The following is a 24,064-nucleotide window of genomic DNA, read 5'->3' on the forward strand; positions in this document are numbered from 1 at the left end:
GGTGGGGGGAGATCCGACCGGCTGGAGTGAGATCCGACGACAACTATGGTTAGAACCATGACTTGGATACCGTGTGAGCTTTAAAAAATAGAGCAGCATAATTCATTGATTGAAAAATAGATATTTAAACCCACTTACAATAGACACAACAAAGAAATAAAACAGAATAAAACAAATATAAAATAAATAAAACTTAATAAAATAAATAGGAAACATATACTGAGGAAATAAAATTTAATAATAAGTAATAACGACTAGGGATTGCCGTTATGAATCTAATAATATGAATCTATTTTTTGGACATATAAGAAAAAAACTACATAATTTTTTATGAAAATAGGTCATTAATGTTTAGATGAGTGCTTTAATTAGTCACTATATATGGGATTTGTTTATTCCCTATTTTGGGGCTAAATTAATTGCTTGTTGATGAATGTTCGCTATTAAATTTTATCCTAATATCTTAGGTCCATTGATTCTAAGTTCGGTGGATTATCAAAGAGTTCAAAAGGTCTATATTATTTTGACATCTTAATTTCCAGGCTTAACTCTTCTGATTCTTCTATATATGGCCATTAATTTAGATTTGTTTGTGCTGCTGCTGAATGTGAGTGATGCTTTTCACTATTATGTTTCTAATGAGGTATTTATCTGGAGCAACCACCTATGTGGTTTACTTACAGGAAAATTGTACGTCTTCCCAAGGTCATCAATCAGTTCAGACGGAGCTGGTTTAGGCTTAAAACTTCTACAAACTTCTTGTTGAGACTGATCTTAGTAGCAGCACAATAAATCATTTTATATTTCTCAGCCATACACCATCAAGCTCAGCTTGGCTGAATGTTTATGCTGATAACATCTTACCACTAGGAATTACTAAAATGGCATCTTTAAAGGCAAAACTATCTACGTAAGGGGGTTCTTAAAAATCTTGGATGGTGAAAATATTGTTGTCTAGTTAAATTTATTTACAATATAATGAATCTCTCTCTCTCTTTCTCTAGAGGATACATTGGGTTAGAAATCTACTTATATTCCTGTGGATACTCATAACTACTTTCAACAATGAGAAATCCTTTGATGATTCATCTTAATATTGAAGGCTAGTCGAACAATTGATTGATTTGACTCACTAGGCCTTATTTCAATAACTCTATGAATTTCAACACTTGCAATCTCCAAAATAGAACATTGGGAGTCTTCTATGTGCATCTCAGATGTATCGATAAGGCTGCAATAATGGCTTTTCTAGTTAGTCCATGGGTCTGTACTGTGACAATCGTTCTACAATATACAATGCCAACAACTTTGTTTTCCATAAACGAATCAAATTGGTTGATGTTTAATTTGAGATGTGCTTTTTTAGAAGATTGCTGCCTCTCATATCTCCTATTCATGAAAAAGACGATATTCTGACAAAAGATTTGGCCCTTCAATCTTCTTTTTATTTTCTACCAGGTTGAAGCTAACTGATATATATGATCTAGCTTAAAGGAAAGTACTAATGTTGGAAATATAAAATTAGGAAAGCATTCTATGTTTTTTTTTGTGTTGTATATATATTTTCTTATTATAGGATGTTGTATTCGCCTTTTGTTATAAATAGATGTCTTTAAGTGAATAACAAAAAAAGAAAAAAAAAAAAGGGAAAAAAGTTTTCCTCTTTTACATTGGCAGTAAAACTTGATGTCATTATTTATTCATACAAGGGATGGTGGTTTTGCAGTCTCTATACTCATGGATTGATAATATGATGCTTTTGTAGGAGTGTTTTGGAATTTTGATATGTAACCACTAGTCTTTGATTATTAATCTGGATATCAATTTGGCTAGCTAAAAAAGAAAAAAAAACCTTAGTTGAGACAGCCTAGCAGCAGAAGGGGGACAATAAAAAGAATTTATAAGTTGATGCAAGTTGGCAGAGCCAATCTATGAAGGTATCTGGCCAATAGTTCGTGGGAGCTACAAACAATTGCTGTTCCACATTGTGGATGGTCCAATCCATTCCCAAGTTTATGTTGACTGCAAAATTAGCTGAATCTTGATTCTGTACTTCTACAGTTCCTGCACTCTTAGATAAGGCAAGTTCTTTCCACATCCTCAAAGGGCATTTACATACAGTACCACACAGTTCTTATGTATTTACAGATCTAACACCTAAACTTTCATACTTACATGTATAACACTCGAATATTTAATATCACATGAAAATTTTCCCTATTATTAATTTTGAAAAGTGAAATGCATCTTTTTATACATAGGTTTATGGCACCAAAGTGTCATAAATGTAAGTATGGAACTTTTGGAGTTATATATGTAACTACCCATCAATTTTGTGGTATATGTGTCAATTTCCCTTTCTTATACCTTAATATTTTGGAGAATCTAATAAAATTAGCTATTAAATATTGAAAATTAGAAACTTTTTTAGGGAGAAGATTGTTGTGAGATTTTAAATTGAAAAATTTTCTGGAGATATCGCTTATGCAATAAGAAAGAGGAATTTAACCCTTACAAAGGACACTAAATGTGAGCCAAAGATTTAAAACTAAAACCCCAAATCTCCTCCTCGTGGCTGTTTTTATGTTTGATTAGATCTCCTTCAATGGCCAAAAATTTCAAAATTTTATGCAGCTACCCTTCCATTTCTCTTAGAGATATCAATATTGGAGTTTCTTTTGTGTATTAATGAGATGAGACGTCAACATCTCCATAAGTTTATAAACGAAGGCTCTATAGTGTGCAATGACGTGGTATCCCTCATTGTTAGTATTGCATGGATTTTTAGATCTAGGTTGCCGTGTACTGAGATCCTCTGTTTTTTGGCAGGCTGTTGTGCGGCATAAACTAGTATCGACGCTGCACTTTAAGATGCAGCTATAAGCTACAAAAGATGCTTTAATAATGCAAAATTGTTGTCTGGAATTTGAACTTTTTTTGCTATTCAAGGGCTAGCTAGGCCTGAAAATGATAAAAGTTTGAGGTAGCCTTGAATCAAACTCTAAACATTTGAGATTCACTTAGGATATCAATTCTTGCAATGATTTTGTTTAGAACAGCCGCCAACATCCATTTTCCCCTTTTAAGGGCTATATATGAGGGTTTGGGTGGGGCTTAGACTGTATCTCTCACACGAGGCAGTGATTATATTCTCTATCCTTTTTTACATCCTCTCCGTATTGCTCCAGGTCTCCCTCCATTACTGCAGCTGCCTCTGAGCAGCCGCCTTTGCTGTTATCACTGTAGTCTTTCCAATTCCAGCCACCTATCCTTGCCCCCGCCACCCTGGACAACCATCCTCTTATTGTCCTGCAGTCTTTTGCACCCCCCGCCCCGACTACCACCTGATGCTGCAGCTATAATAACCTTTCTCTGTTGCTTCTTCGCCTTACAACACCCTGTCTAGGATAGCAACCACACTTCTTCGCCCACACACCTTTGCTATCACCATGCCTTCCAGGCCTTCCCCACTCGTTACTACCTCTCAGGATGACCAACCCCTTGCCGATCACCTTCACCATCCTTAGATCCACCATAGTTTGAGTGTGTCATGTTTTTTATTTTTTCAGATTTTTGGATGTCGTATTATTATTTTTTCCCTTTCAAGCGTGTTGGTTGTAATTGACTATTGACTTTTTCAGTAATAATATTTATATGTTTATTGTGGTTAACTCGGGTATCAGTTGATGTATAGTTTTTTTGCTTGTTTTGCAGTGCACTAAGGTAGGATAAACTCATTTAAAAAAGGATGGAGAACATTCTAACCTTTTCATGGTGTTACGCTTTATATGGGAAGAAGTAATAATAGAATGTGTAGATATAGAAGTAAGACAACAAGTGGCTTGATGACGAGACTGTTGGCCAAAGTAAATTTTATAGTTTTTTATTCTAAAGTAATTTTGTCTTCTGAAGTAATTTAATCGAAGGAAATATCAGGAACAAGAATGAGGGCAAGGAGGGGAGGTGATCTTTTTTAGTGAGAAAATCATAGAGGTACAAATGGAGGCTTATGTGACATGCAGGCTTTATAAGACAATTAATGATTTATGGTCTGTTTGGGGCAGTTTATTTGGTGCTGTGATATTTTGTAAACGCGCCTGGTCTGTTTTGGTAAACTGCGTTTGGACAACTTATGCATTTTTAAAACGTTGAAAACTGCGTTTTCACACCGCACCTATTTAGGTATGGTGGCAGCTTTCTGACAACGGTCTGTCTTTTCTAAAAAAATAAAAATTTGTAATAATCACCGCACCTAACTTATCAGCAGATTATTCAATAAGATGCAGACTTATCAGCAGATTATTCAATATTCAATAAGATGCAGTTACCTCAAGCAAACCCTAATCTTTAGCTGATTTGACCCCAACTCAAAATTGACTTGAAGTTCGAGTGGCTCTCAAGCCAAATTAAGGTTTGGTTGTGTTGACGTTTAAAAATTATTAAAATTAATATTTCATGCTACTAATTAAGTTTAATTAAAATTAATTAATGTCAATTTAAAATTAGGTCAAGCAGGGAAATCAACCTCTTGAGAAATTCCCCCTCATTCGCAGCCTTCTGCTCTCCTGATCGAAACTTTGCTCGTGTCTCCCGCGCTTCTTCTACCGCAGACAACCGCACGAAGCCGCTCCTGGTATCGTCGATCTTCTCTGCCTGTACTGAAGCCCTCCGTGGTCTCGCCTCTTTCCCCGGTTGTACACACGTAAAGGCCGAGACCCTAGCTCTCGCTAGTAGGGACAGCTTACAATGTAATGGCGGTGTGCGCAGACCTCTGAAGCTTCCATATTTCTTCTCCTGTCATCCCAGCATGTTTACAGTGTCGCGAGTAGTCCAGACGCTCGAATCGCTCGCAAACTGCCGCTCTACCTGTACAGTCGCAGTCAAAAGTGCCGCTTTTCCTGTACAGTCGCAATTAGGGTTCGCTGGAAGGCAACGATGGAATCGTAGCATACAGAGAAATTCGAGACTCTCATCTTTCTCTCCTGCTCGTGACCTTCCTTCACCGTTCTTTCTGTTCAGCGCCATTCGCTTGTCTGCCCTAGCCAACGCCCCTCTTGCTCACCGAGGAATATCCCCACTTTGGGGTTGAACAAGATCGAGAATCAGGGGCGGGAGGAAGCTGACAATAGCAAAGCTTCCGAGCATTGCGTCAACAATTAGGTTTGACGCTCTGTCGTCGCCGATGACTCCAAGGTTATCGACGACATCTCCCCATTCGAACTCAAACCAGCTTTGACCGGAAAGACCATCGTCGCACCACTCCAAGGGCTAGAACTTATGGCTCCGCTTCGACTCTCCACCATTTTCTTCTTTGCAGGTCGAAATGACCGACACTGTTTACATCGAGGGCATGGCAGTGGCGAAATACAAGAGAATTAATGGAACTAGAAGATGGTTTAGAGTTGTACAGATAGGAGACGTTTTACTAAAGCTCACTTGCTTCAAGAACTAGAAGCAGTGCCCCCAAGTTTGAACTTGGTCCAGATGTAACATGCAAATGCACTGATCTGGGATTGTTATTTCTAAGGACCAACCAACCTTACTTTTGGCGAGATGGTAGCCTATTGTGAGAGTGCGATGCAACACTCTTTATCATTTTCTTAAAAGTAAATGGAAGGCCATGTGCATCTTATAGACCAGTGGATTAATATTTCTTCCAACTGCAGCGTCTCACGACACTGACTAGTGCATCTTATTGATAGTTGGGCAAACATGCAACCCCTTGAATCGGGACGACGCCGGGAGTTGCCAAAATTTTAAGTGAATTTAGACTTGCAAAATAATTTTTTAAATTTGGATTTTGTAAACTTATAAAATAAATTAAAATTGAATTATTTGAACTTCTGAACTTGCAAAAAAAAAAAAAGGATTGTCGAGACTTGCAAATGATGATTTTGAAAATTTGAATTCTTTAAATTTTCAAATGACTTGAATGTGAAATAAAATTGGGAGGGCTTAAATTAAATTGTATACCTAATTCCATTAGTTGGGGCTTGAACTTGACTTAAACATAAAATATCATAAGTTGGGACTAAGTTTATCCATTAGCTGGGGCATGAATTTGACTTAAACATAAAATATCATAAATTGAGACTAAGTTTAACTTAACTATTAAATATCATAATTTATGATTAAATTTAAGACATGTTATTTTTAAATATTGAAATGAATAATTAATATGTAAAATGACGCCACTAAATTCACAACATATTTGCAAATGAACAAAAGATGATATTTTAAAAGCTTAAAGCGAATCTCTGCATGCATCAATATATTCATTTAAGAAAAGGCAAATTATATAAATTGAAGTCTTAAATGTGTCTTAAAGCAATTATTGATTCAATTCTGATTTAAAATTATGCAAATTGCCTTAAGACATGCAAAATTGTGTAGAATAACCAAATATATGAAATTAATCAAAACTTGCATGTGATCCAATAAAAATATATTGAATGTTCAAATATTAGGTTCAAGGATACTGTGCGGTTTAATCATACAATATTGTTTATATGATAAGGTTGTAAGTCCAACTTAACTAGTCTGATCCTCCTCCTCGCATGGACTGAAGTTGACGAGTCTAGTAGTTTTGAAATAAATATCCAAATCTTAAAAGGATAAGAATTTACATGTCTAAATCACATATTCCGATCCTCCTCATTGTAAGGACAAGAGTTGACATTACTCATACTATAGAAGTTTAAACTAACAATACTGAATGCTACCTTCAAATATAAAAGTTTAAAATGCTTAACTCCCCGATGATGACCGAGTTGATAAAATATTTCAATCGTAGGGTTCAATCTTTTAAATCAAGACTTTCAAAGTAATCAACTAAAATACTCAAGTTAAAACTAAATCACTTAAGACTTAAAAACAAATTTTATCCACCCTTCGCAATATTTTGTCGAGGGTGATAAATTTTTGACTGGCTTCAGCTCACAAAGAGCTAATGTTATATCAAAAACATCCTAATATTCACAATCAAAACAATCTCATGCCAGTAAGGACGTGGCCCGAGTCATCTATTTGCTTCGTTTTGTCGCCGAATAAGACTACAAAATAGCGATTATGACCATAATTCTCTGAATGGGTGGTTGTCGCCAAAGCACACCATTATATTATGATTATGGCCGCAACCCGTATGTTCCTTAATGACTTTCTACTATTTGAGTTGTAAATCATAATGATACAATTGATTGACACAGAGCATTTTTTTTGCTAAGGTCAACATAAATTTGTCCCCTTGGACAAAACTCCACCATAGATCTACAAAGATTCCTTGTACGACACAACCCATGGCTGCTGACAAGGATCTTTCTGTCAGGTTGGGTCGACTACAAACTAACCAATTAGATCAGAGACCATGATGACCTGATGACCTGATGACCTGAGATGACAGATCCATGAGAACTTGATCGCGTTTCACTTTCATTTCCCACCACCAGCTTTAAACTTCAAGTGACATATTTTGCAACTTACTCCCCATGTTGTTGACCTCATTTTTAGCGAGGTCTTAGTCTCCTACTCTTAGAACCTATGATTTAGCTTTAAGAGTTTTTATTGACCATCCTAGCGGACTAGCAATAGAGCTCACCTCCCGTAGAACTTCAAGCCACTTCTTGACTCATTTTTGTGAAGAACTCGAATGAGTGGTTCCAAGCACTCAACTTCTAGTTGCAAGGGCTAAGAACCAACATGTAGAGGGCCCGAAAATGAGTTCCTATAGGATCAAATAACCTTAGGTGAACCCTTTGTACCTTAGGTGAACAGGTGAACCCTTTGTGACTCGATTACTCGTGAATGCCGCAATTCACGCACTCACTGCACCACACACGACTTTGACTTGATTTGACTCGCCAATCGATGAGTTTGTCCGGATGACCCCGGATGAAGAAACAGACCGCACCGACGCGTCCAGGAAGTCAACTTTAGCTAAGAAGGACACCCATATTGCTAGGGTTTCGTGCGCGAGCGACTAACACAGATATCGATGCATATTTTTTTTTAGCGGTACGCGGGCTCGGGCTCGGGCTCAACCGAGGTCCGACTCGGGCTCGATTCAGGCTGGACATGGGCTAAGCACAGGCTAATTACTTCAGCTCAGAAATTTCAAAATTTAAAATTTAAAATTTAAATTTATCATTTAATTCCCCCCATTAAACTTTTCCTTTTCCATTTAAGCTGTGTGCTCCATTTAAGCTGTGTGCCTGAAAGGAAATCATTCAATTCTTCGCGTAACGACTGAAATTTTTGACTATACTTCGGTTGGTCCCACTCGATCGCACTCCCACTCCCGCTCGCCTTCTCCCCCTCTCTGCTTCACACACCGAAGCCTCGTCTCCCCGTTTTCTCGAGCTCGCCTCCCTCCTCTTACTCGACCGAAGGCCCCCCACTCGCCGGCTCCTCACTCTCGCTCACCCTCTTCGGCTTCCTGCTCCCTCGACGTTACCTCTCATCCCTATCCCGCTCGCCTCCTCTCTATGTCGATTCCGTACGCCTGCTTCGACTCCATCTTCCTCTCACGACGAATCCGGGCTCCTCATTCGACACCTTCCCCCTCTCTCGATCGCTGCCCAGCTCCCTCTTCGTGCTCGCCCGCCCTCGCTCGCCTACACGGCCATCCCTTCTGCACCGAAGCTTCCAATTCCCTCACCTCTCGATCGAACCTGAGATCCGAGATTCAGTCGCACTTCCTTTTTTCCTCCTTCCCTCGGTGAGGTCCAACCGGAGCCCCTTCCTTTCCCAACCGACAGCTCTGCAGGAAAACGATTTGTACAATCGGAACAGGAAGTCAGTTGTGCACGCTCCACCTATCCAACCCAATCCTCTGACCGTTCATTTCTCTGTGAGTTCTTGCAAGATCCCAAACACAAACTTATATTTTCTGTGGATTTTATTTATTTCCAATTTGTGCTCCATATCTTGTTATTTCTGTTATTGTGTTTCTATTTCTGATAACATTTTTTTCTTTTATTCAGCTTATGTTGTTTCCCTCTCTGTTTAGGGAATGAGTTAATGATTTGATTCCTTCTCTTTGTTGATCAAAGTTTAACGGCGAATTGTGTTATGAAATGCTGACTGCTCCCTTTAAGTTTTGATATTTAACGCGATGGATTTTCTTCGAGTTGCCTAATTGTTGTCATGTATATTTTTGAAACTTAATGTATATTTTTGAAACTTAGGCATTTGCAGTTAAATTTGTGACATGCTTGTGGATTGATTGAAACGATATCAAGGGAAGATTTTTTGGTGATGCTAATTGACAACAACATTTTGTAGTTATTTGTATTTGTAATGTTGTTATGACCTTGCAAATATTGAAAATTCATTTTATTTGTTTTCGGCAATTTAAAAGTTTAAATGACCATGTGGTTGCTTTCATGTAGGATTAGATAAATTTAGATTCCGATTTCAATTGTATAATTTTTGATCAAGCATGTGATGAATCTCATGTTGATTTGGGCTTGCAATAATACTTGTTTTAGAGAAGGCTTTAAACACTTTTTGGGTCAATCAAAACACTGTCTTGGAACATACTTGAGCACTCTTCTCGAGAGTTTTATTTAATTACAGTTGTTGAAAGAATTGAAGCGCTTTCATGATCGATTCACTTTCTGCTTTCCCCTTTTTTGGTTGCTAGTTTTTGGGCGTGGATCGACATGGCCTTTTTTTATATGGTTAAGTCGAAAAAAATGGGAATTTCTGATTTAATTACTTGAAAGACACTTAGAAATATTTGAGGATTAGTTGGAAAATACTTAATTCAGGGTTGAACACTTTAAATCACTTTAAGCGCAAGTTAAAGTGTATCTTCTTAGATTTTAGAAGTATACCCTAGGTGAGAGTCCATTCACATAATCCTCAGCATAGACTTCCTAGATTTTAGGAGCACACCCTAGGTGAGAATCCATCTACCTAACTCAATGTAAACTTCCTAGATTTTAGGAGCACACCTTAGGTGAGAGTCCATTCACTTAATTCTCAGCATAGACTTCTTAGATTTTCGGAGCACACCATAGGTGAGCGTTCATCCACTTAATTTTTGAATAAATAATGAAACTTGATACTTGACCTAGATTCACAAACTGATCAAGACACTAGACACCAGGATGCACTGAGACGTAGTTCATGTTTCCTTAATTAAATCAACAGTTAAATTCTCATAATGACTTAACCTATAATAAAACCCAGTGCACCGGGATTTGAGCTTGGATATTAGCTCAAATCCTCCTGGCAATTGGGGAAATTTCTTAACGCCACATATGGATCATCGGACTAGGATAAGTCTAGGGTCTAGGTGTCGAGGGCGATGATGACATTGCTTATGTGTGCTTAAACGAGAGATACAAAATGAGATTATTAGAATAGTATCTCCTACCTCAATGATCTTCTATAAGAGAGAGGAAAGGATCGATGATACTATACGCCGACCTTTGGTAGGATTGTTGCCCCCGACACTCTTAGGTTGTCAGTAGTTCTAACACGATTAGAGTGACTAACCTGTAGACTACACGGCTTTACAAAATATTTATAAAAATAAAACAAAATCCCTTTTGCATGTTAAAAAGAACTCTGCATAAAAAAAACTTAAACAACAGCTTTTGCATGAAAATCAAATAATTTTTCTATGAAAATTCATAAAAGTCCATGGTTAGTCATTTGGATTGAGGTTAAGAATTATCTCCTGTAGATTGTCGAGTTGACAACTCTTACCCAAGATCGGGAATTACACAGCCCAGCTCTGAGCCCCCACTTTTACCAATGTCTCATACCCAGTCCTGATCTTTCTTATGTGGCTAAGTGTTTCTTTTGCTTGTGATTTCTACTACTTGATTTTATGACTTTCATCTTGGGTTTTATTGTCTTATTTATTTTTTTTGCAAATATGTTTAAATATGCTGCAAATCATACTATGTTCGCAATGCTAATAACACAACAGTAGCAGATGCTTAGGTACGCTTTTACAGTTTATCTACAATATTTTAACTTTACTGCATTTTACCTTTCAAGTACATTTTATTTACCTGCGATTTGCTTATTCTGCATGCAAAACCAAAATCAAAACAAAACAAAATCAAACATTGACACAAACTGGGAAACATAAATCACTCATCTCAAACACTTAAACCCTCTACAATATTTTAACTTTACTGCATTTTACCTTTCAAGTACATTTTATTTACCTGCGATTTGCTTATTCTGCATGCAAAACCAAAATCAAAACAAAACAAAATCAAACATTGACACAAACTGGGAAACATAAATCACTCATCTCAAACACTTAAACCCTGGAGTCATCGCTACAACAGAAGCTTGGAGTCAACTTTGAGGGCATCACGATGAGGAGCTGAGAGCGAGCAACAAGAGGATCTTCTTTAACATTATCTCTTCCTAACATAATAACAACCCATAGGACTTCGAGGTAGCTCGCGTAACGCGACTTAAATTCTCACTCCCTTTTTAGGCTCTTGTACAACCATGTTGTGCAACGTAAGTCCTAACTCGCCTTAGGTTCCGAGGTTGTCGTGTGATATGACGTAAACCCTCTTATTTCTGCTGGCTATTTGCATAATTGAGTATTATGCATATGTAAGTCTCAAATAATAAAATTGACAGAATTAAACAATTGAATATCATCATCTCTAAAAATGCAGCCACACAGTAGGATAGTTTGGGAAGTCACTGAGAATTCTCCTCAGGATCTGTGACATCCCCTACCGTTTCTTTTTTTTAGACTCTTAAAATAACTGCTCCTATTTGAGCCACTCCCACTTGTTTTTTTTCCACATCCTACCTTGAAAACCTGAACCTTAAATTCTTGAAGATTAAAACCACTGATCATTATCGAGAGTTTTCTCAAGTGACTCCCGTCACTTGGGATGTAATTAACTATAAAGGTTTGCCTCTATAGGGAACTTGGAGCCCAAGTAAAATAAACCCTATTTAATTTTTGTATTAAATAGGGGAACTTGTCGGTCATTCATAAAAAGGTTCGCAGACCAAATTGATATCACAAATCTCTTAGTTTGCAGGATTGGGTCTGTCGCCGATGTCTACACTTATCTTTCGGGAGGGTGTAGTATTCATGGTATCGGACACAATTATGCAAACTATTAGAAAAATGAGATCCATTTGGTCTCATTTTTCAAAAATTAAAACATACTACTTTTAAAACTCAAACTATATATCTATTATATTAAATTAAATTTCAAAAATTATTTTCATATTTTTTCAAAAATTATTTTCATATACCATATTTTCAAATAATCAATCGAAAAGTTGACCGACACATGTCTGTTGCTATTATATGTTGAATATTCAATTCTGAATGACTAGACTTAATCGAAAGTTCTCTCCTATTATTAGGAGGGGAAATTAATCATAAAGGCTTGCGTCTATGGGAAAAATTATACCTCAGATCAAAATGTCCCTGCAAAATGAGGGAAAAATCTCTGGGTAGTGTCTTATTTACAATCTAACATGCCTTCTGAAGATTTGACCCTCCAAAGCTCTCTCGAAACAAATTTATAAAAAATGCAAAGAGACCTTGGGAGCGGTCGGAATTTTCGGAGCCCACAGGTTGTAGGTTGGCTTGATCCTATCTCAACTTGAGCTCAACATGGCTTGCTAATTTTGATATGAGTTTGATTCAAGTTAAAATGGATCCATTTTCAAATAATGTTTTTATCGCCCTAAGACACTACTTTAGTCAGACATATAGATACATTCACTCTATAAATAAATATAAATACATACATGCATGCATATGGATAAATACATGCATGCATGCATACATACATCCATACAGATGCATACGTATACATACATACATACATATATATATAGATAATAGATAGATATATACATAACATCTATATATCTATCTGTGAGTGTCTCTTCATATCTAAGAACTTACATAAGTGTATGTTTACATCAATCATTTATGCAAACATTTCTCTTCGACCCAATCTTGGATTAACTTTATTCTATCTCAATTCAAGTTCAATCCAAAATTGGTTTGGCTTGATGGTCAGCTCATTGACTTTGATTTGTGTTAAAAATTTGATATGATTTTTGAAAGATTTTAAATTTTTGAGCCATCTTCACAACCTTAATATTTTATGGTGAAAATTTGGTCTCAAAGGGCTGTGGCCATCATCGAGGAGAGTGAATTTACTTGGAGCAAAGAAGCTTGGAGAGGCTGACAAAGATTAGGCTTGTCAAAGAGCAGTGAGAAAAAAGTTTTGTTGTGGAGATTAGGGTTGAAACTCCTGTGGAGAAAGTTTAATCATATGTGTGAATAGGGAGTAGTGATCATTACTTTAAATCACAAATCAACCACCAAAAATAAAAAGGGAAAAAGAAAAAAATGAAACTGATGCAATAGATGGAAAAAAAAAAGTAAAACAGAAATGAGGAGGGAAGTATTTGAAAAAAAGTTTTTTGAGGGAAGTATTTGAAAAAAAGTTTTTTTTTTTTTTTGGCTAGTTTCACTTAGTCACGAAATACTCATGAAGCTATCATACGAATTGTATGTATATGTATATTTATTGAGCCAAATCAACTATATTTTAAGTGGGTCACCTCTAACTTTAAAGAAAGCTCTAGTAAATCCATTGGCTTGAGTCTCAATTTGAATTCAATTTTGGAGTTATTCTTGAGTTTCAATTTTTTTTTTCCATTCTTGGATAGAATTTAGAAATGCTTGAGTATGCCATTGAATTCGATGAGACCAAATTATTTTCTTAGCTTGGTTATCACTTCTCTGTTTTCACTGCTCCTCATCTTTATGATGGTGTGTACCCCTAATCTGCTTTTCTTTAATTTTTTAAGGATTTTTTTAATTTTGAATTTGGAATTTTTTTATTTCAGATTTGATTTTGAGTTATTTTGCTTTTTTATTTGTTCTCTATTATTTAATATTTCTTATTTTGATTATTTATTTATTATTATTTAAAATTATTATATTTTTTTTGATTGATTTGTTATGGCATTATTTATTGTTATTATGCTTAGGTTTTAAGCTTTGGTAATCAGGTAAGAGTCACACTAGAAATGTTGTAGGTGTAATTATAGATAATAGTTTAAAAGATAATGTTGTAAAAATTAATAGAATTGGAGATAGAATTGTAGCCCTTAAGATTGTTGTTGATACTAAGATTTTTTATGATATGAGTGCTTATGTTTCTCAAGTAGGATTAGATATAAGTTCTAAAGTAAAATTTTGAAATAACCTAGAAGAATTAATACAAATGATATCACTTGAAGAAAGAGTTTTAATTAGAAGAGATTTAAATGGATATGTTGGTAAAGTGGTAGAAGATTTTAGAAATATTCATGATGGCTACTGTTTTGGAGTGATCAATGAAAAAGTTCGAGCCATATTAAATTTTGTTTTCGCATATGATTTTGTTATTGCTTATACTTTATTTAAGAAAAGTGATGAACATACTATTATTTATAAGAATGAATTTAATAAAACACAAATTGATTATTTTCTTATGATAGAAGCGATTGTCGAGAATGTAAAGATTATAAGGTCATTCCAAGTAAGAATTCAAGTATTCAACATTGATTATTAGTTCTAGACTTTAAGATGAAGAGTTGCATGATATAGAGTACTAGGAATGATTGTCATAAAATTAAATAGGGACACATAAAAATACTAATAAATTTAATTTTAAGTAAACTTCAATATTTCAAGATTTTGGATGTTCATAAAGAAACAAATTATGTGCAGGATAATTTAACAAATACTATTAAACAAGTGACAAAAGATTTACTTGGAGAATCAAAGGAAAAAATCTCTATAAATAAAATTTTTGATGGTGGAATGATAATGTGAAAAAAAAAAGATAAAATTTAAGAAGTGTTATAAAAATTGGTTTAAATGTTAAAGCCTAGAAAATTGAGAAAAATATAAGGTGACCCGTAGGGAGTCTAAGAGAACATTTTACGATGCTAAAACTTCTGTTTTTAGTGATCTTTATAATAGAATAAATTCTAAAAGAGGTGAAAAATATATCTATAAACCAGCCAAACAAAGGGAAAAGAAAAGCAAAGATTTAACTCAAGTAAAGTGTGTTAAAGATGAAAATAAAAAAGTTTTTTTCTTAGAAAAAAAATATTCAACATGGGTAGTGAGCTATTTTGATAAATTTTTCATTGAAGTTCCTGAAAATATGAACGATCTTAATAATCTTAATATTGTTAATAATAATATGTTTTATTTTTATCATCGTATTAGTAAGACTGAAGTAGAGGAGGGTTTAAAGAAAATCAAGAGTGAAAAATCTGTATGACTTGATGATATCCCAATTGAAGTATAGAAATATTTAGGAGATTTGGAAGTTTCTTGGCTTACTAAACTCGTTAATATTATTTTAGAAATTAAAAAGATACTTGAGGAGTGGAGTAATTGTATTTTTGTCCCTATTTTTAAGAATAAAGGGGATGCACTAGAGTTTGCAAATTATAGAGGAATTAAGTTGATGTGTGATACTTTAAAATTATGGGAAAAGATAATTGAATATAGTTTAAGACGTATTACAAAGATTTCTTGTAATCAATTGAGATTTATGCCCAACAGGTTTACTATGGAAGCTATACATTTATTAAGAGGTTTGATGGAGAAGTACAAAGAGAGTAAGGAGGGATCTACATATGATTTTTACTAATTTAGAAAAAGCTTACGATAAGATTCCAACAGAAGTCCTTTGGAAAGCTATAGAAAAGAAAGGTGTTGATATGACTTACATTAAAGTCATTGGAGATATGTACACTGGAGCTGTTACTTGGCTTCGAACATAAGGTGGATTGACCAAGTATTTTCCTATTTTAGTTGGATTATATCAGGGATCAACTTTAAGCCCATATCCTTTTGCTTTAGTTTATGATGCTCTTAGCAAACATTTATAGGAGGACGTACCTTGGTGTATGCTTTTCTCTGATGATATGCTTCTTGTAGATAAAACTAGAGAAAGAGTTAAGAAAAAACTTGGATTATGGAGGTCTACATTGGAGTCTAAAGGCCTTCATTTGAGTAGATGAATACATGAAATGTTGAAATGTAATTTTAGTAATAGTAGCTATAGTGATAGAGTTGTAACTATGGATGATCAAATCATTAAAAGGTGTGAATGCTTTATATATCTCGGGTTCATTGTTCAAAGTGATGGTGATATTGATTGGATGCTCTTAGTACAATTCAAGTTGGTTGAATTAGAGGAATGCATCGGGCCTATTGTGTGATAGAAAAATACTGCTTAGACTGAAACAAATTTTTAATAAGATGGTGGTGAGACCTGCAATGCTCTATGGCGCAAAATATTAGCCTTTACGAGAGAAGCTTAAAACAAAGTTATGTGTTTTGAGATGAGAATGCTTAGGTGGATGAGTGACTAGACAATTCGAGACAAAATGTGAAAGGACTATATCCGTGACAGGGTTGTTGGAGCTCTAGTGACAGACAAGCTTAGAGAGAGTCGTCTTAGATGGTTTGGTCACATTAAACGTCGACCATCTGATGATTCAGTTAGGAGAGTAGATAATTTAGATTTAACTTATGTTCAGAAAGGCAGGGGTAAACCTAAAAAGACTTGGGTATATTGTATAAAAATGATCTTAACTTATTAGAAGTAAATGAAAATATGATACTAAATAGGATGCAATGGAGAAAATCATTCATGTAGCCGACCCCACTTAGTGGGATAAAGGCTTGTTGTTGTTGTTGATATGATTTTTTTTTTTTTTTTATTATTATTATTATTATTTTTGAACATTTACATAGATAGCATAGAACTCTCATGTATTTACCTTTCTCTCAACTAAACTTTCATATTTGCACAACACTCAAATCCTTAATATCACATTTGAAATAGCGCTATTACTACTTTTTAAAAGTGAAATACATATTTTGATGCATAGGTTTAAAGCACCAAAGTGCTATGTATGTAAATATTAAAGTTTAACCGCCAACACTTCACTCTCCCATCTTTTGGAGTGATAGGGTTCATTGTGCAAATTTAACTTAAATGTGGTGTGACGTGAGAGGCATTGCTTATGTTTAGTGCATAATCGTGTGCGAAGAATTTGTTTTAATTACATATGACAATTAGTGATTTAAGGGTGGCCTTGGCACAATAATTAGATTGCCTGCAATATGATCGCAAGGTCATAGATTTAAATCTCAAAAAAGTCCTCCCCACAATTTAGTGCTAATGCTTCATTTATATAGCTCCTCTGACCTTGCATTCACATGGAGCCTAATGCATTGGATTTTCCTCTTTTTAGTTGCTCTTGGTTATACTCTCATAAGGTTAAGTTCGCCCAAATCTTGATTAGAAAATCATTGTATGAGCCCTTTTTGGCCAGGAGAAAAATGTAAAGAAGATATTAGATATCTGTGTAACGTTCCTTGATAGAAATCTTTGAAGGTTCTTTTTTTCACTTTGATCTCTTTCATTCTCTTCCTCAAAGTGCCAGAACACACAGTGAAGAGAGAATGGTGAGACAGAATAATTTTGCCCGCAGAAAGAAGTTTTATAAACCAACAAAACAAGTGCCACCACCACTTTTGGTGAAAATTAGTATCTTTCCTTTCATCATTCTGTTTTTTGTACCCATTATAAAGTATGTAAGAGAGAGAAATATAGAATGTTGGTACAAAGAGAGTCCAATTACCTTCCTTGTCTTCTGGTGTTATTTCGGAGAAACCATTTTTTCTATCCAATACTGAGGATGATGAGAAAGGAAAGACGGAGAGTGAAAAATTTCATTTTTTTCCTCCCTCATTGTTATCAAGGGAATTAACTTGATTTTTCCTAAACTTTCAGTTATTTATTCTCATATTATTTAAGTTTTGTGTGGATGCCATATCAGATTCTTGATCCGCATTTTAATGTTGTGATAATCACGCACTCCATGTCTCTTCACTCAATATGTAAATGTCTTAATTTGAAGATAAAAATGTTGCTCATCTAGAACAGCATTCAGTGCTTGCAGTTGTCAACATTATCTATTTGAATTGATAATATCTTTAATTTTGACTTTTAAAATTTACACATGAGTTTTAATATGTTGAGTGGTATTTTTTTTTTTAAATTTTTTTGCTGTAATGGTAAGAATAGTTTTATTTCCAATTGTGACAGAAGTGAAGTTCTCTAAATATGATTCATTGAATGCTTTCCCTTTTTTCCCACTATCTACAGAGGAGGTCAAGTTTGCATTTAACCCATGTTGCATTCAGTCCGAATGGAGATGAATTGCTATTGAGTTATAGTGGAGAGCATGCTTATCTGATGGACGTTAACATTGGTATGCTTCCTTCTTCATTTTCTTTCTGTACTTGTAGGCATTTTAATTTAAGGGAAAATTATATATTAAAGTTCTTTCATGCTATTAATGATATATACAATGGAATGTTGAGCTGTTGATGAACCTCCAAGTTCCAAATTTGGTAGAGTTACATCTTGGGTTTGCATTAAATCCTTAACCTTTTTTATTGACTATGGTGATACTTAGAAAGAATATTCTGTTGAAATAATTTTTACCCCGTAGCTAGCACATTTCAATCTATAATAACCCAAAAATTTGTTGACAATAAATTTCCATCTACATCAATCCAATATTGTGGACAACTTTTCATCGATAATAATCTAATGATCATTGGATTGCTACATTATATTTTTGCTATGTAGTCAATTTGGGGTTTTAGTTTAAAATGCTAGTTTTCAGATTTATTTATTATTTTGATTGTTATTTCTTTATCTATTTATGTATAACTTTTCATCTTATGTTTTGTATAGATTAACTGAATAAATTCAATCATACAATCTACAATTTTCTACTCTCCCATTTTCTCATTTTAATTTTAAAGATGCCAAAAGAGGTATAAAGATTCTACTACTTGTGAGGCCAGTGGGCCTTTCAATATGGAATCTCTTCTCCAAGTCGATAGGTCATTCACCAACACTATAAGCCACTCTTTGTAAAGTATTTAGGACCATTCTAGAAATAAGATGATGACAACAGTCACAAAAGCACCAATAATTTAAAAGGCAACATCAATTCAAGAAACTAACCTCAAAATGCAAAATCCAGGTCGAACAATGGAAATATGGTGAAGTATTGGATTGAGAAGTTCCAAAGAAAACTAGAAACAAAGAAAATTTTATTGTTTTTCTCCTTTTATATTGAGTCTTGGACAGCAAATCAAATATAACTTCTCTCTCACAAAAAAATTATTCCGAAACTTCACAGCTATTAATTTGGTTGCTCAAAAAGATAAATTCTTATATGTCCTCATTGCAAGCAAGAAAATTAGTAATTGGATAGGATAGTGAAGAGCATCATATAATATGATAAGAGACATGAATAATAAGTATAACTATATTATAACTATATTCGAATGTAGATGCGTCACTAGTAAAAGCAATCAAAATAGTTCAGTCATTCACATGACATTATTTGACATATAACTTTGTACTTCTAGTGTCTTATCTTTATTCCAATTTATCACTATTTTGTCCTCTAATCTATGCCACTTTTAGGAGTTGAATTTGGAGAGGATTTATGGTAGGTTAGACATGTATTCAAAACTTTAGCCTCTAGTGAATGATTTATCAAGTAAGGTACGAGCTCAAACAACGGATTTTGTATCGAGCAAACCCTCCACTTCAAATTTAAATGCACTCAAATGATGATGATGATGATGTCTGGCTTCAGTAATATTGCCAAACACCCAAATTTTATTTGTCTTGAAATTTGATTCTTTTTCACCTATAAAATTCTAAGGAATTATAGTGTGAAGTATTTCATTTGGCTAAAGACACTTGTGGCTCCTATCTCATTCAAAACCCAAATCCTTCTACTTTCCTTCACATGCTTGACTCCACAATGATGTTGCAAGACTGTTTGGATAAAAAAGTATCATTGGAATTAGATGGTTTTTTTCCTTCATCAATGACCCTAGTCGTCACACTTTGATTTTTTTTTTTAATGAAAAAATTCAGAACGGAATAATTTTTAAACAATTCAACATCTTGATCTATACTGAATTTTATTCCTAAATTTAAGTCATTGATAATGCCAAAGAATACTTTGAACAATATTATGAGATTATTTCAGTCATCAAAGGATTATTCAATCGAGATCGTGTTGACAGCCCTCATTAAAATGGGGTTGCTAAAAGAAAAATAAATATTTTGTTAGAGGTGACCAGATCACTGATGTTATCCCACAAATGTTTCTATCTTTGCATCTTTTGGGAGAAATTGTTCTAAAAACAACATATCTTATTAGTCGAATTCTCTCAAGTGCTCTTAGTATTCAAATTCCCATTCAGGCCTTTTTTTATTCATTTCCTCATACCATGATTAGTTCTTTTGTTTCTCAGAAAATCTTTCAGTGTTTAATCTTCATCATTCTCTGCAACAGTGTTTTCTATCAAGTTTATCTTTTTTTAAATACTCTCTAAATAAAATAAAAGGTACATATGCTATTTCTTGTTCATTGCAAAATTTTATTATTCCATGGCTATGATCTTTCTTGAAAACCAACCTTATCTCTCTAAATTCGAAATTCTTTGGAAGGAAATTCTTGAACTAAAACTTCAAGTTTGGAGTTTATTTAGTCATCCCCCATCATCTCTTTATTAAATATCTGGACAATGAATATTTATTGTTGCCCGTCATTTGATGTACTGAAGGCTCACCATAACCACAAACTACTCCATAGCTTATCATTATATCCAAACTAATAAAACATCACTAGAACCATAAAATTCCTCATCAACTTACCAATGCACTTAATTGATGAAAGAATAAGCTTGTGTTTGTATTAGGTGGGAAAAGAAAAATAAAAAAGCAAGAGCAATCAACATATCTCTTGCACACTCAAGAGCTGAACCTGGTTCAAGGACCAATTAAGTATATGTGGGTGAGAAAAAATTCATGAATCATGATACGATAATGATACTAATGTCCATTGTTCTATTGCCTTATGGAAAAGGGTGAGGCCATGCGGCAAATGACAAATCTATATATGCATGAATTATAAAGTCTTTCATTGGATTTCATGTTTTGGTCACTTCTCTTGATAAATTACAATCCATGAAGACCTTAAAACCCTCAAGTGGAGAAAGTTGTAATGGACGAAATCTATGCTTGAGATAAAGATAGTTTGTGGGAAGTTTCTAAATTTATATGGAGAAAAATTTCAGTTGGATGCAAATGGATCCTTTTTGTCAAATAAAGCAGTTGAGATTTTTAGTAGATTTGTAGCTCAACTTGTTGCAAAAGTGTGCATCAATTATATAGTATTAGCTATTAACCAATTTTCTCTCTGTTTGTTAAACTTAATACTGATTTAATTTTAATTCGTAGGGCAAATTTGGATTGGCCTTTACATCAACTTGATATTAAAGACTGTTTTTCTCATTGGGGGCTTTGTAGAGGGAGTATACATGGATATCGCTTCTCGATTAGAAAATCAGTAAAACCCATTAACTTATGTAGGCTCAAGAAAATTATAAATGATCTCAAAACAATCTCTTCATGCCTGGTGTAGCATATTCCTTAAATAAGTTAAGAAGTGTGAGATACTCAACATTAAGCGAATCACAATCTGTATAAAATACATAAAAAAGGAGATAATTTTGATTATGTATGTTGATGATATGATATTGACTGATGACTTTGTGAAGTCTAACCAAGTTCAAAGAATTTTTATCAAAAATATTCGAGGGAGAAGACTTGGAAAATGTAAAGTACTTTATTGGTATGGAAGTGACAATATCAAAATAAAGTATTGCTATTTTCTAAAAGAAATATATCTTAATCTGATAGAAGAAACAAGAATGCTAGGTTTTATGTATTTAGAAACTCAAGTGGACTCAAAACATATTGGGATTACCACTAATTACACACATGTTGAGAAAGGTAGGTATTATTGCTTTAGGAGCAACTCATCTCCTCTCTATCAGTTAGGCTGATATTGAGCTTTCTCCTAGTGGTATAATATGACTAATCCCACCGAAGACCACAAGGAAGGTGTTGATCATATTTTATGGTACCTCAAAATGACACAAAAAACATGCCTGCTAGATGAGAATTATTAAATAAAGAAACCAACATTCATGATTATTGATTGGGTTGGAGACACGTTATAACTAATTAGTTCCACATCTAGTTATTGGCGATACATATATGAAAATTTGATTACATAGAGAAATACAAATAGTTTGTAATTTTTTGAGGCAATATTGTAGCTGAATATTGGACAACAACACAATATTCCGAATTTTCGAATTGGTGTGATTCTATTCCACAGTGTGGTTTTGATTACTAATTCATCCAAAGCCATAAGATTATTTCCATCCTAACATTTGGCAGGCCAAGGGCAACTAAATCTTTAGGATTAGTGTCAAATCCAAGTCATACCCAACATAATGTTCAGCCTAGGTTCTTTGCGCTTTCAAAGCAGGAAGCTAAGGTCTCTCCTGAAGTTATCACATTTATGTTTTACATTTAAGAAAATTTTATCAAGTGCATTTTTAATTATAATAGAATTTATGTAATGTCATTCATAACATCATATAATAATTTAAATGCATTAAAAAGTCAACCCTAAATATTTAATGAAATGGTTTTTATGATAGATACCATATATTTTTAGAAAAGGCCAGGAAGAGTATTGCTTGATTCATGAGCATCACATTTTCTTATAGCTGAGGAAATAATTAAAGTGATGCAATTGAATATCACTTTAATGTTTGAGATATTATCTGTTAGAATGTCAAATGACACTTCTATGGAAGTTATTCATTTATTGTGAGGTGAAGCTAATTATTGGTGGAAAGGATTTTGATGCACTATTGATTGTGTTTCCTTGGTGGAATTTGAGGTAATTTAGACATATATTGCTTGTCTAAAATTTTTTTCATAATTAATTGCAATAAAAAACTGTCAAAATAAATGTACTTGGGGAGATAAAAGTGATATTCTGTGGAGATAGGGAGTTAACATCCATGATAATTACTTATATGAAAGCTTTTAAATTGTTGAATCGTGAAAACCAGAGTTTTCTTGCTCATATGATAGATACCTCTAAGGAAATAAAGTCTTTAGGTGATATTCTAGCGGTAAAAGAATGTTCAAAAGTTTTACTTGATGATTTATCAGGGGTATCACCAGTGTGAGATTGATTTTATTATTGAGCTTTTGCCAAGTTCTGAGCCTGTATCGAAGGCACTCAACAAAATGACAGTTAAGAAGTTGCAGGATTTGAAAAGTGAATTGCAGAGATTGCTAGATAAGGGGTTCATTAGACCAAACACCTCACCTTTGGGCGTTCCACTACTATTCGTGAAGAAGGATACAACAACAACAACAACAACAAAGCCTTAATCCCACTACGTGGGGTCGGCTACATGAATCCTTTTTCTCCATTGCGTCCTATTTAGTGTCATATTTGCATTTAGTTAGTAAATTAAGATCATTTTTAATACAATAAGCCCAAGTCTTCCTAGGTCTACCTCTGCCTTTCTTAACACAAGTCAAATTTAAAACATCTACTCTTCTAATCGGATCATCTAATGGTCGACGTTTAATATGATCAAACCATCTAAGGCGACTTTCTCTAATTTTGTCTGTCACAGGAGCTACACCAACCCTATCACGAATATATTCATTCCGCATTTTGTCTCTAAGTGTAAAGCCACTCATCCACCTAATCATTCTCATCTCGGCAACACTTAACTTATTATTATGCTTCTCTTTTAAAGGCCAACATTCAGCGCCATAGAGCATTGCAGGTCTCACCACCATCTTATAAAATTTTCCTTTCAGTCTTAGCGGTACTTTTCTATCACACAAAAGGCCCGAAGCATTCCTCCACTTCAACCAACCAACTTGAATTCTACTATTAACATCCCCATCTATATCACCATCGCTTTGGACAACGGACCCAAGATATCTAAATCGTTCACACCTTTTAATAATTTGATCACCCAAAGTAACACTTCTGTCACTAGAGCTATTAATACTAAAATTACATTCCATGTATT

At 34.3% G+C, this 24,064-nt stretch overlaps 1 protein-coding gene across 1 annotated transcript in view; it reads left to right on the forward strand.

Moving 5' to 3' along the window:
- Window positions 1-24,064, forward strand: part of LOC110023657 (WD and tetratricopeptide repeats protein 1) — a 134,720-nt gene that overhangs the window by 29,321 nt on the left and 81,335 nt on the right. Inside the window, 1 exon segment of the mRNA XM_020723170.1 lies at window positions 18,210-18,315. Within this exon segment, the coding sequence (XP_020578829.1) occupies window positions 18,210-18,315 (106 nt within the window).

The sequence above is a fragment of the Phalaenopsis equestris genome, unplaced genomic scaffold (genome assembly GCF_001263595.1).
Source record: "Phalaenopsis equestris unplaced genomic scaffold, ASM126359v1 Scaffold000226, whole genome shotgun sequence".
NCBI lineage: Eukaryota > Viridiplantae > Streptophyta > Magnoliopsida > Asparagales > Orchidaceae > Phalaenopsis > Phalaenopsis equestris.